At 36.6% G+C, this 14,389-nt stretch overlaps 2 protein-coding genes across 2 annotated transcripts; one reads left to right on the forward strand and one right to left on the reverse strand.

The window, feature by feature from the left end:
• Window positions 1-950: 950 nt before the first annotated feature.
• On the forward strand, window positions 951-2,055 carry LOC143186547 (replication restart protein PriA-like). Its single transcript, XM_076390232.1, has 5 exons — window positions 951-988; window positions 1,033-1,170; window positions 1,232-1,416; window positions 1,477-1,707; window positions 1,769-2,055. The coding sequence occupies exons 1-5, from the start codon at window positions 951-953 to the stop codon at window positions 2,053-2,055; spliced, it is 879 nt and encodes a 292-aa protein (XP_076246347.1).
• A 1,637-nt stretch (window positions 2,056-3,692) lies between these two features.
• Window positions 3,693-8,349, reverse strand: LOC143186548 (DNA gyrase subunit A-like). The gene is made up of 13 exons (XM_076390234.1): window positions 7,561-8,349; window positions 7,474-7,503; window positions 7,315-7,426; window positions 7,133-7,238; window positions 6,798-6,804; window positions 5,297-5,746; window positions 5,041-5,221; window positions 4,693-4,980; window positions 4,602-4,640; window positions 4,219-4,545; window positions 4,173-4,177; window positions 3,835-4,095; window positions 3,693-3,731 (listed from the first exon to the last, which is right to left on the reverse strand). The coding sequence occupies exons 1-13, from the start codon at window positions 8,347-8,349 to the stop codon at window positions 3,693-3,695; spliced, it is 2,634 nt and encodes an 877-aa protein (XP_076246349.1).
• Between the last annotated feature and the right edge of the window lie 6,040 nt (window positions 8,350-14,389).

Consider the following 14,389-nt stretch of genomic DNA (forward strand, 5'->3'; position numbering starts at 1 on the left):
TTAAAAAAAGTTACATTCTATCAAGAGCGCAATTAAGAAGATGGGCAGCAATTTATCGATGAAGTCTCAAAAATAGACCAATGTAGCATTTTAACTCTTCTTCTGCGTAATCTACATCAATTTTAGCACCGTCTTCTAGCAGTACCTTAACAACATCATTTTTGCTTTCTTTTAGAGCATAATACAATGGTATACATCCAGATACACTACGTGAATTAGGATCTCCTCCATGCTTTAGAAGCATACTTATGATATCAAGATTACCTATATCACATGCAATATGTAAAGGGGTGCCAATACCCTCCATCAAAATATTAACATCTATTGCGTTAAGTTGTGAGCATAACTCGACACTATTATTATGAGCTGATATGGAATTGTTAGCGCAATACTTTGATAAAACTTCTCCAAGTAGCTCTACCCAACCTGATTCAAAATTGCTACAGGAATTTTTTACAATGTAGTGCAATATTGATTCCCCAGTCCATAAATCAAAAGGTCTAGTTTGTGAATTGATATTTTTGACCTTTTCTAAGAAAATTTTTGTCTTGGCTAGATCTTTATCATCAAGAGTCTTAAATAAATCAACCTCTCCTTTACTTAGATGTGAGCCGTAGCCTTTTCTAAGAAGTTCTTCTCCCAGTTTTGAAAATATTCAGCTAAGTTGTTAATGCAAACATCATTAGGCTATTGGCAAATGAATTCTTCAGTTATTTCGCCTATTGATATTTGATAAGCTACCGATATTTCTTTAAACTTTTCTGTTGCTGTCTTTTGCTCTTCTTGGCTTTTATCGGACCATTTGTCGGGATGCCATTTCAATGCGAGCTCGTAATATGCCTTCTTAATCTCTTCTATGCTTGCACTCTCTGACAATCCTAATACCTTGAACGCCTCTTTACGAGTTTTTGAAATCATACTCACTCTGCCAATCAAATTAATTTAGTATAATGCTATATCAGTTTAACCAATCGATCCACGAAATCAAGCAAATGTTTTCAAAATAATGCTAACCTCAATCACTATGGCAAGAACAGTTGATGTATTACCACTTCCAATTAGCCAGTTATTTTCAAATGCAGTTGAGGAAAATACTGAAGCATCAGTCACGGAATTACGTGGTGGAGTCATTTGGCAAAAAACGCTTAATCGGAATTGTTTAGAAAAACAGTGGTAAAAGTGATCGAGCATTAAGATTTATTGAGCAAAAGATCGACTTACCAAATATTAGACCAAAATTGATTGCATTTGCAGAGTGGGTTGCACCATATAATGTAATGCCTACTTGTATGCTTGCCAAAGTGATAATGGGAGGGGTGTTAAAAGTAAACCAAACAGATAAATTGGTTTGTTTTGGACAAAAGCAGGAAATAAGTGAAATATGTTGCCAATTCAACCCTGAACAACAGATAGCTAGTAATAAAATAATAAGCAGTTTGAATGAGTATTGAGTGACTTTGCTTGACGGTGAGACAGGATCTGGAAAAACGGAAGGTTACTCATCCGCTATTGCAAAATTGGTCGAAACTATAGACTGTGCACAAATATTAATCCTCATGCCTGAAATTGTTTTAACTTCACAATTGGTAAATCGTGTTCGCGGTCAGGTATCGAAAAACTTAGTCGAATGGCACTCAAGGCTCACTCCAAAAACTCGCCACAGTAATTGGCTCAATATAGCAAGTGGAAATGCGCAGATAATTATTGGTGCATGGTCAGCGCCTTTTTTTGCCTTATATAAACTTAAAATTGATTATCATTGATGGAGAGCACGACTCACCTTTCAAACAAGAACAGGGACTTTTATATAATACTCGAGATATGGCGATAATCTTAGCCAAATTTGAAAATATTCCGATTATTTTATCTTCAGCAACTCCACTGCTTGGAACGATTCATCATGTTAAAAGCGAGAATTACAATCAATTAAAGCTAACCAAGCGATTCGGTGGTGCAGAGTTGCCACTCATTAAAGTAGTGGATATGAGAAGCAACAAGCAATGGATCTCCGATAATCTTTTTGAAAGCATCAAACAAACCATAGAGAAAAAATAGCCGATTATGCTTTTCCCAAACCGCAGACGGTATGCACAACTGACAATTTGTAAAAGGTATGGATATAAAATTTCCTGCTTAAATTGTGTTGTTTGGCTTACATATCACAAGAAATAAAATGCTCTTTTGTGCCATCATTGCTCTTATCAATTGAAACTTCCAGAAAAATGCACTAATTGCCAAAGTGAACAGCAACTGTCCCTCTACGTCATAGGAATTGAAAGGTTACTTGAAGTAATGGTGAAATTAATACCAAACGCAAAAACTGCGATGATAAGCAGCGACCAGAAGTCGGTTAGTAACGTAATTGACTTGGTACTGAAAGAAGAGGTGAATATTATAATCGGCACACAAATAATTGCTAAGGGGCACAATTTTCCTGAATTAACTTCGGTTGGATTAATAAATGCAGATTTGAGACTCGAAAATTCCTATTTGAGAGCAGTGGAAAAGACGTATCAATTGTTGCACCAAGTTGCAGGCAGGTCAGGAAGGTTCAACGAAGAAGGAATGGTAATAGTGCAAACCAATAATCCTGAAAATTCAATAATAAAAGCATTACTACATCAAAACAGGGACTCATTTTATGAAATTGAACTTAAGTCAAGATGCGAAGTCAAAATGCCACGATTTAACAGATTAATATTATCCATATCGATAATATAATCCATATCGATTGCTATTATTTAAATGTAATTTGTGGTAAGAATCAGATTGCGACACAAAAAGAAGCGAATAAAATAGTAAAATCTCTTCTCTGTCATCTAAGTAGCTCAACTACTTGTATCCACGAAAAAAATGTAGTTGCAGACAAAAAGGAATTTGGAATTCTTGGTCCATGACCAGCAGCAATAAATTTCTTAAATAATAAGTATCGGTATAGGGTGTTCCTAAAAATACATAATAAGTGTCACGTAAAACACGATGTGGCAAGTTTTCGTCGAAAGGTCTTTTTAAAAAGAGTGACTGGAGGCCGTAATAATCGTAACACCGGAATATGAATAGCTTTGATTTATTAACAAAAACCTATGTTCTTAATATATTGACAATTAAATAATCACTGACTCAGGAGTGCGTCTCCGAGAGATATTTATACTAAGGGGATTGTGATTTCAGTAGGACCGTGTGCAAAGGTGTCTAATAGTTCAGGTGGGAACGTGTGCAAAGGTATCCTATTGTCCAGATGAGATGTCATCCGATGCACGTTTCATGTGAGAAAGTATCCAATATTTCGGTGGGATGATGTCATTCGAAGCACAAGGTATTCAATCGATAATGTGCTATCTGAGAGGGAAGAGGCACGTTACATAAGCACAGTCTATCTATACAAAAAATGCTGAAATATTGGATTAAAAATTGTAACTTGAATTCGAGTATTGCAGTGCTAATAGATGTTGATCCTGTGAGTTTTTCTTAACGAGATTATTGTATCCGTTAAGCCTTCTTGCCAATTACCACAACATCCTCACTGGGAAAAAAATAATTAGGTACAACCATATTTTTTGGTGCAGGACCCCCAATCACTCGGCCTGATGTGTCATAATATGAACCCTGGCAAGGACAGAACCAACCAGTGGCATCTTTTGTAGCATGGTTAACCGGTACACACCCAAGATGTGTACATATTCCGATCATGATTAACCATTCATCTTTCCCTTCACGTACTCTCTGTTCATCTGACTCATGGTCCCTCAAGTTCTTTACATTCACAGCACTTGGAACCTCAATTTCTTGGTTTGTGCGTCCACGAATAAATACTGGTTTACCTTGTCACTTTACTTTCACTTGGCGTCCTTCCTGGAATTCAGACAAATTCTCCTCCACTGTGGAAACTGCTAAAACTTCACCAGAAGGATTCATAGACTTAAACAGTGGCCAAAGTCCTCTTGCAGCTCCTATACCCGCCGTAGCGCATGTAGTTAATGTTATAAAATCTCTGCTATTCTTATTTTTACTAATATCTTTGAGGGGAGGTGTCTTTTTAACCCTCTTTGTTTGCCAGTGGTTTTTTTTATTTTTAGTCAATTTTTGTCCATTGAACTTTACATAGGCATACGTATATATTTTAATTTATATACTGCGTATTAATCAACAAAAACTTACGCTTTTTGTTTAACCTGTACTAGGGTTGAGAAGAGATAGAGTTTTCATCTTCAAAAATACTATCTTCAGTGGAATCAGGATCTTCAATTTTCGCTACTGACACCACTTTTTCTATACTCTCTGTTTTAAACAGAGTGACCCCCTGAGTGCTGCGTTCTGCAATTCTAATCTCATTGACCGAAATGCGAATTAACTTTCCATCATCTGTAATAGGCATTATATTATCACCCTGCTTATCTGGAATACTAACAACAACATTACCGTTTCTGTTTTTAGTAAGAATATTGGTGTTACTAACACCACTCTTGTTAGTTACTGCATAGTCATACGCAGAAGTTCTTTTACCAAAACCATTTTCAGTAATAGTTAATATAAACTCCTCATTCACTGCAAATTATATAAATAATGCGTTATTTATTTCTAAATCATTCAAGGTCATTTGCAATTTGGAATCAATGGAGTTATTAATTGCAGACCCCAGTCTTTTTGCAAGTGGAACTTTTAAATAAACTTCTTTTGTTTCTGTTACTACACCTATCCCTTTTAATATGGTCATGAATATCACGCTATCATTCTTTACAAGTTTGATACCTCTTACGCCATCTGAATTGCGACTCTTAAATTGACGTACATAACTTACAACAAATCTGATACTTTTTCCAAGCGTTGTTGAAAGTAAAACATGATCAATTTCATTGCATAATATAACCGATATTAGTTTGTCTCCTTCATCGAGCTTTATTGCTATTTTTCCATTGCTTGGAATATAGTGAACGTCCGCTAAAGAGTTACGCCTTATGTTTCCATAGGCAGTAGCAAAAACTATGTTTTGATTTTTGTCATTTTCACTTGGCAACGGTATTATATTAGTTATAGTTTAACCATCGCTAAGCGGAAATATGTTAACAAGCGCTCTTCCACGTGCAGTTGGTTCTGCAAGAGGCAACGTATGAACCTTTAATCTATAGTCTTGGCTAATATTAGAAAAGAATAAGAGACTAGTGTGGGTAATCCCAACAAATAATTTTGTGATTACATTCTCTTCTTTTAACCCCTGTCCTAGCTATCTTCTTCCACCACGATGCCGAGTTTTGTAGCGAGAAAGCTTCACACGCTTGATATAATCATTCATAGTTACGGTTGTCACCATAGCCTCTTGTGGAATTAGATCTTCAGCTTCAATGTCCGTATCTGATTCCTCTATTGCAGTTTTTCGCGGCACAGCAAATCTGTTCGTTACTTCTTGTAAATGGTTTTTTATTTCCTTCATCAACTTCTCTTCTGAGCCAAGGAAAGCGATATATTCTTTTATCAAGTTGATTATTGAACTTAGCTCAACTTCCAGTTTGTCTTTTTCAAGGCCTGTCAAACGCTGCAGTTCCATATCAAGGATAGCCTTAATTTGTAGTTCAGTTAATCTATACACTCCATCTTTCAAAAAGCTTGCGCTATCTAAAATCAACTGAATAACAGTGTTGACTTCATTCGAAGTTTTCCATTCATTATTTAAAAGTTCTCTACTTTTTTCCGCAGGATCTTTTGCACCGAGAATGATTTTTATCACTTCATCTAAGCTCAAGATCGCAATCTAATATATATACAGGGTGTAACAAAAATGTCGCAGTTCCTTAAAAGGGGTGATTCAGGGGGTGATTTGAAACCACACTTTCCTTAGCGAAAATGTAAGATGAGGCTTCGTTAACGAGTTATTAATGAAAAACACCGGTCAATGAGAGCGCGAATTTGCCGTCCGAGCGACTGCGGTAGCGTTGGGTACGCGCTGGGCGCTACGGTTGTACTCCGAACAAGAAAGTCGACATGCGTCGAAGGAAATAGCATTATTGTGAAAATATTTGCATAACGTATAAACGAAAAAGCAATGCGACAAAAGAAATGAACGGAGAATTGGAGAATTAACGTTGAAGATAGAAACGTTGAAAGTATTCTGCGTTAGATTTAAAAAATAATAATCATTAATGAATTAAATGCAATTCATCTGTAGTTTGTAAATCTGTGTCACTTGGTCACTGTACCGATACTGGTCATCGACCTCAGGAATGGTTTATGGCAGGGTAGAATTTTTCCAAATAAGCTCCTTGTACCCCCCACGTAGTTTAAGCACCTCAGACCTTCTTTGTTCGGACACTCCGAGATCATGTCTCCTTCGAAAACAAAGCAATAAAGCCATAAATTACCTAAACGCGTGCCATAGCATAAACCATTTCGACGGTCGATGACCAGGATCGGTACAGTGACCCAGTGACACAGGTTTACAAACTACAAGTGAAGTTTGTTCTCTTCATCCTTTATTTTTCGTTGTATTGCTTTTTCGTTTATACGTTATGCGAATAGGAGATTTACATATTCGTATTTTTACGTTGCACGTAGCTTTCCTCAGTTTTAAGTAATTATTCACTTCAAGTGATAAACAAAAAAAGGACTCGGTGTTATTTATTATGTCGCTTTCAGTTTTCATACTAATGCTATTTTCTTCGATGTATGACGACATTCTTGTTCGGAGTACGACTGTAGCATCTAGCGCGCGTACCCAACGCTACCGCGGTCGCTCGGGCGGCAAACTCGCACTCTCATTGGCCGGTGTTTTTCGTTAATAACTCGTTAACGGAACCTCATCTTACGTTTTCGCTAAGGAAAAAGTTGTTTCAAATCACCCCCTAAATCACCCCTTTTAAGGAACTGCGACATTTTCGTTACACTCTGTATATACAGTATGTTCCACGAAATCCTGGACAGTCGATTATTTGCTAACCTATTAAATATACGAAAAAAGTTTTTATATGAAATTGAATGGCAAGAGGGGGCTGATTTATTGGCCGTAACAATTGTTTTTTATCATTATTGTTTACAGAAATATGAAAGTTAAGTTTGGTTTTTTAAATGGGATTATATATATATTTTTTTATCAATTGATAGTACGTTTCAAGACGAATTCAGCAAACATCAATGTATGCACCTTTTTTCAAATATCAAAAAATTCAAAATTCCAAAATATCCGTATCTTGCATTTTGATATATAGTATCTACACATAAGTTTGCGAGAAAATCGATTAACATTTTACCTGAGAAATTAACAAAAATATGACATTTTTCAATATATTGTTTAAGCAAATAGGTATTTTTAAAAACTATTTATGCAAATGGATTCGTTGCTAAGAAATACGTAATTGCCCAGTTTACACTTTTTTTCTATAGCTAATAGTTTTCGAGATTGGAGATCAAATATGGTTTCAACCCCCGACTTTGGGGGCTGTTTTCACCCCTTTAACATCGAATATAGCCGAAATAAAAAAATACGTGCCGAATGTTTTTGGCCTCTCTACCAACCTACAAAGTTGCATCAAAATCGGAGATTATCACTTCGGGTAGTTCCCTTGGAAGTACAATATCTGCTGCAGCATTTCTTCTAAGGTCAATTACTGCTCTAATACCAGACTTATCAGACTCATCCCTGATCTCTGTTATGCCATCAATTCTTTTTTCTTTTACACGCTCACCTATATTCTCACTTATTTTTACTTTATTTACCTGGTACGGTATTTCATCAATCACTATTGCTTGCCTATCTTGTGGCAGGTCTTCCATGTGAGTCTTGCCTTGTACAACAATTGATCCACGACCCGTTGCAAATGCTGATCTCATTCCAGACCTTCCAAGAATCGTTCCCCCAGTTGGGAAATCCGACCCTGGCATCACTTCAAGTAACTCATCCAAAGTAACTTCAGGATTACCTATATATAACATACAAGCATCTATTACTTCTCCAAGGTTGCGAGAAGGAATATTGGTTGCCATACCAACTGCAACACCGCTTTCAAAATTTACCAATAGATTCGGAAATTCTGCAGGCAGTGCAATAGGCTCTGTTTCATTTCCATCATAGTTTGGCCTAAAATCAACTATGTTTTTGTCAATATCATTTAGTAGGAAGTGCGACACTCTGTGAAGCCTTGCTTCCGTATATCGCATCGAAGCGGGTGGATCTCCGTCTATCGAACCAAAGTTACCTTGTCCATCAACATGTGGTAGAGGAAGAGGGAACTCTTGGGTCATTCTAACCAAGGAATCGTAAATAGCTGCATCACCTTGTGGGTGATATTTCCCCATTACATCCCCTACCATAAGAGCCGCGTTTTTATATGACTTACCAGCATCGTATCCAGCCCTTGACATTGCATATAATATGCGCCTATGAACAGGTTTAAATCCATCTCGCACGTCTGGTATAGCCCGGTTTATGATAACGCTCATTGCGTAAGAGAGAAGAATCTTCCAACCCTTTTACTATTGAGATCGGTACTATATTATCCTACATTTTCTATATTTTGATTGAAGTAATTAATAGTATTAACATTCAGTTAAGCAAATGGGCAATGACAGACTTGAACTGCCGACCTCCTCAGTGTAAACGAGATGCTCTACCAGCTGAGCTAACTGTCCGTTTAGATATAATTCTATAGCTCAATATTATTATTGTAAACAAAGATAGCGATAAATTAGATTTAGGTAGGCTATAAGCTTTTATGATATCTTTGGCTGCGTGCTGTGGAGTCTTATAAACTTTAGACTTGCTGTCACTTTGTATAAAGGTATTTCTTCACTCACATCTTCCGAAGTTGTAGCCATGTTCAACAACTTGAAGTAGAATATTGTAGCATTTTTAAAATCTGAAAGTTTATCTCATGATTTTTATGTATATCATACAATTCGAACATTTCACTCAACGCCAGATCAGAATCATATTGTGAGATTATCGTCGGAAGATTTTTCAATATGTAAGGGTTACTAGGATATGCTATTAACAGTCTTGTGTAAATCTCTACAGCTTTTATGTATTCTTTATTAACGTAATAAATATTTCCTAATCCAATTAAACCATTTTTATGATAAGGAAACTTTGTGATGATCTGATTAAGCACAGAAATAGCTGTTTCATTATCTCCTCACTCAACAGAACCTTTTGCTTCTTTGAAGTAGAGTATATGTCAAAATTCCTGTCAGAATTCTGCGCAATTTCGATATTAAATTTTTCACTTCTTCTCTCTATGGCACCAAGATCTTTATACTTCTTATGAGCTCCTATATGCTTGACAACACAATCAAAGGCGCTCTGTATCTGCAAATTTTCACTAGCATAGGTAACAGAAGACCTCCATAAAATCACAACGCGTATTAGCATGCAAACAAACATAGATCCTAGTGTTGTGGCATTGGCTGCAGCGTGTAACCAGTAAACCTTATTTCATTGTGCTATGCGCAACACATAACAAATTCATAATGACAAATCACCTATCTCATACAGTAATAAAGGTATTATTATTTAGCGATGCTGCGTAGCATGCACTTATCTTCTGCCTTCCATATTTCGCTCTATTAGACTTCTTGCCTAACCCGAACTTAATTAGAAGAAAGGTAAATAGTTAATATAGCTCTAAATTTGCCGACGATAAGAACCGTTATTCAAGTAACTCCTCCCTGTCATTTAAGTAGCCTTCTTCTCCAGTCATCTCAGGACCTTCTTCCTGTTATCTGAGTAGCTGACACTGTATGAACATTGTCTATCAGGAAGGTATCACGCAAGTAGTTGACACTTGTTCTTTTATGACGGTGTCATTCTAGTCTGGAATCCGGGAAACTTAATTGCAAGTAATGCATTGGGTTTGGTGAGTATGGGTTTTGCGTTATAGAATGAAGCACATGTGGTGAATTTGTAAAGAAAACTGGATTCCAGACTGCAATAACAGGTTCTCGGCAACCCCTACGTCATACCGTCGCGGTAACTCATCCGCTAACACGTAGCGGGATGACGATTGTCAAGGTGTCATCCCAGTGCGTGACACTGGGATAGAGAAAACTTAACTTTAAATAAGTGGCTGCATAATAAAGATTAGCTTCCAGCGTCACGCCCTGGAATGACACAATTTTCGGTCTCTTAAATTGCTTTAGCTACAAACATTAAAAAATTTACCAAGTGAGAAACAAGGCAAAAGAAGCCCCATGGTTGGTTAGTTATTTATATGTATTCCAAAATACTGGCGTTTTCTACTCTAAAGGCTGCAATTTAGCAGCTTTTAAATGCGACTAACCCAAATTATAAACGTACTGAACGGAAAACAAGGCAAAAGAATCCCTGGGTAGCTAGTATTCAAATTTTCCCTTGTCTATTTGACGTCTTTTACTGTCTTAAACGCTTTACAAGCGCGTTACGGCTTGTGTAGGTGGAAACCTAAAGTTTTATGAAGTCATGCGATACACGTAATGCGAAAGATTAAGCATCAGACGCCAAATACGCTAAGTTTTTTGTCATTAACCTGCACAGATTGCGAATATAAATAAATAGCTTCAGTTTCATGGTAAGAGGGCTGGCGGAGTTTGTCAAGCAAGTTTTTTCGTTTCTATTCCCAAGAAAAGTTCGTTATATGGTTATGGAAGAAGTCTAATACTCATAGGGATCACCTTCCAGACATATATTGAAATAAGTCATTAGCTATAGCAACATCTAGGCGCGGGAATTTGCCGGGTTCTATAAACACAGAGATTGCGTAGTGCGGGTTATAGTAAGTACCATAAGCGATGAATAACTTACGTCTTTCACCCTTAGAAATTATCTCTGGTGTACCAGTTTTGCCGGCAATTTGTATGCCGCTTAGTCCTGTTCTATAGTCAGAATTCACCACGTCAAACATAGCTTTTCGAATTATGCTAAAATGCTCATAGTCTATATCAGTGTCAGGGAAATTTTGCACTGTATTACTCATTTCAATGTGGGGAATTACCTCTTTTCCTGTTGCCATCCTCGCTGCAAGAACTGCAAGTTGCAGTGGTGTTATAAGCAAATACCCTTGTTCTATAACTAAGTTGATAGTGTCACCTAAATACCACTGCGAATATAGTTTTCATGCGCGCCAATCTCTATCGGGCAATAATCCCGGAGTTTCTTCCTTGAACGTTCCAATCAGCGACCCACCGCCAATACCAAATATTCTGACCATTTCCACCAGAGAGTCTACACTTACTTCTTTTCTATGTTATAAAAGTTAATGTTGCATGATAATGCCATTGCCTCATTTAAAGATACATACCCATGGACTTTGCTTTTCAGGCAACGAAATTTCCCCTGAACTATTTTCATATAGCCCTTACACGAGAATTTCTCTTCTGGTGTTATTATCCCGTCTTTTAAACCCGCAAGCGCAACTATTACTTTAAATATTGAACCAGGTGGAATTTGATACGACAATGCACGATTCACAGGTGGTAATGAAGGAGCATTCGAGCATTCCCAAGTCTCATTTTATTGTCTGCTTGCAAAAAGATTATTATCGTAAAAAGGTGAATTAAATAATGCTATAATTTCCAGTTACGTACATCAATTACCACTACGGAGCCTTGGTGTTGGTTATAATTTTCAGCGACATGCAGCGCCCCTGGCGTTCACTTTTTTTGGAACAGTATTATTATTACATATTTTGTATTCTAGAAGTTAAAAGTATTTTTGTACTAATTCATTAAATAAATGTAAGTTTATATAAAAACCAACACTTGGTGATCTTTAAATACCTTTGCGATTTTCTGTTGCAGATTAATATCAATTGTTAGCTGTATATCTTGTCCGTCTTGTTATAGTATGCTTGATAATTATTTTATGACGCGTTTATTAGAATTTATTTCCTGCTCAGATTTTCCTGACTTGCCTTTTAATGTATGATAATATGTATATTCAATATCGCTTATTCCTACTTCGTTTATGCCTTGCTGTCTCTTTGTATATCTGATTACATGAGAACATATTGAACCCAACGGGTAATAACGTTTATAAAGGGCAGTTACTTTTGTTTCTGACGATCCTGCTACTTTAGACTCGACTTCTGATACTGTTTGCAAATCGACCTCCTCACCAGAAGTTTTTTGCCTATCAAACAGAACAACATACGAAATTTTGTTTACCGCAAGTTCAGTGCTATTCCTATCTAAAATTCTGCCCCGCTGAGGCATAATAGTAGCGACCCTTATTCTATTACTATTAGATAGTGCTTCGTACTTTTGTCTGTTCCGTATTTGTAAATTATATAATCTATAGCTAAAAATGGCGGAAATGGTAAGCTAAATGCCACCTAATATAAATGCTCTGCGGTTAAAGACTTTGTTTTTTGTTCACATAACATTCCTTCAAAACGCACTTTTTCCACCTCTTTTATTGTTACACTTCTGTCTTTTACCGTATTACAAACCCTTTTTTCACACTCACTTAAGGTAACAAGCTTGTAGTCTGATTTTCTTAGTATCTTAATAATATGAGGTAAAGCTTCAATTGTGTTTGGTCTGTTATTGTGATCAAGAAATAGTATAACTGCTCCACTATGTACATTACTTAAAACTATTTCAACTAAAGCTTCTGGTTTATCACCTTTGCCATTCTAGCGAATCAACTGTCCATAATGTCGAATACATATCCAATTTATTAGTATTTCGATTCAGATTATCGTCATGACATCCATATGGCGGGCGAAACCATTTTACATCCTGTTTTATTGCACTTTTAATTGCTGTATTTGTCTTTTCCAATTCTTCCAATTGTTCCTCACTTGAAAGTGATTTCAACTTCCTATGCGACCAAGAGTGATTGCCTAACTCATGACCTGCTTCTTGGATTTTCTTTACCATCTCGTATGGTTTTTTATTTGTACGTTCACCAAGCATAAAAAACGTTGCGTTTGCTTCATAGCTTTCCAGAACATCAATAATATCGTTTACTCTATTGTTGGAAGGCCCATCATCAAACGTAAGTGCAACAAACTAATCGTCGTTGTTCAACAATTTTTTTATATAACTTAAGTTTCTATATGATAGATCCAGATTACAACTAAACCCACAGCATGGTAAATTAAAATTACAATCACCACAGAAAACCGCGTTTGAGTATAGCAAACGAAAAGTTATTATCCTTATAAACATTTTATAATCAACAAAGTGATAGAATACTATGCACTCTTTTGCTAAGTTAAACCATCTTCAATTGCTGTAGCCTTTACTTCATCACTTCTTCGTATATTATAATTGCAAATATAAATGCCGTTGCGCTTCAGGGAATTAGCACATTAAATGTCAATGAACAAATTCATACGGCAAATGGTATTCCAGCTTGTAATATTGTTGGGTCGCCGGATAAAACTGTTGCCGAATCCAAAGAGCGCATCAGAGCAGTGTTAAATTCAATCTATTACTACCTCCAAAAAAATTACAGTTAATCTCTCCTCTACGGATTTGCTGAAAGAAGGCAGTCATTGTGACTTGGCTATCGCTATTGGACTACTTGTTTTAATGAATGTGATACCAATTGTAAAAGTTCTGTCTTATATAATCATGGGTGAACTGGCTCTTGATGGCAGAGTTATTCCAGTTTTAGGAGTGCTGCCAACAGCAGCCAATGCAAAAAAGGCAAATAAAGGAATAATTTGCCCAAGGGGAAATGGAGCAGAGGCTTCATGGGTAAAGAATGTTTCAATTCTAGCTATAAAGAAATTAACTGATATTATCAGACACTTTAAGGGTGAGCAATTAATTAAGCCAGTAATTCTTAATTATAGTGATGCACCCAAAAAAAAAAAAAGATTGTTTCCCCATATGAAGGATATCAAAGGCCAAGTGGTTGCAAAAAGAGCAGGTGAAATTGCAGCAGCAGGTGGGCATAATATGCTTCTTGTTGGTTACTCTGGTACTGGAAAATCAATGCTTGCTGAGCGCTTTATAGGATTGCTGCCTAATTTTACCGAACAGGAGATGATTGATATTAATATCATTCCAGCATAACGAAAACTTGTAATGAAGTATTCAAAGTAACTCGTCCCGTTCGTGAACCTCATCATTCATGCTTTATGCCAGCAATGATAGGGGGAGGAAAGAATGCAAAACCTGGAGAAATTACCATGGCTCATAATGGCGTGTTGTTCCTTGATGAGACTTGTGTTTGATTCTCTGCGCCAACCATTTCAAGATAGAAAAGTTACAATTGCAAGGGCAAATGCTCAGATAACCTACCCTGCCAATTTTTAACTTGTAGCTGCAATGAATCCCTGCAGGTGCGGTTATTTAGGTGTTACAAGTAGATCGTGCAACAAAGCGCCAAAGTGTGGCACAGATTACAAAAACAAAATATCAGGACCATTGCCTGGTAGAATAGACATATGCATTGAAATGCCAAACGTTAGCATAT

Source organism: Calliopsis andreniformis, unplaced genomic scaffold (genome assembly GCF_051401765.1).
Source record: "Calliopsis andreniformis isolate RMS-2024a unplaced genomic scaffold, iyCalAndr_principal scaffold0001, whole genome shotgun sequence".
Lineage (NCBI taxonomy): Eukaryota > Metazoa > Arthropoda > Insecta > Hymenoptera > Andrenidae > Calliopsis > Calliopsis andreniformis.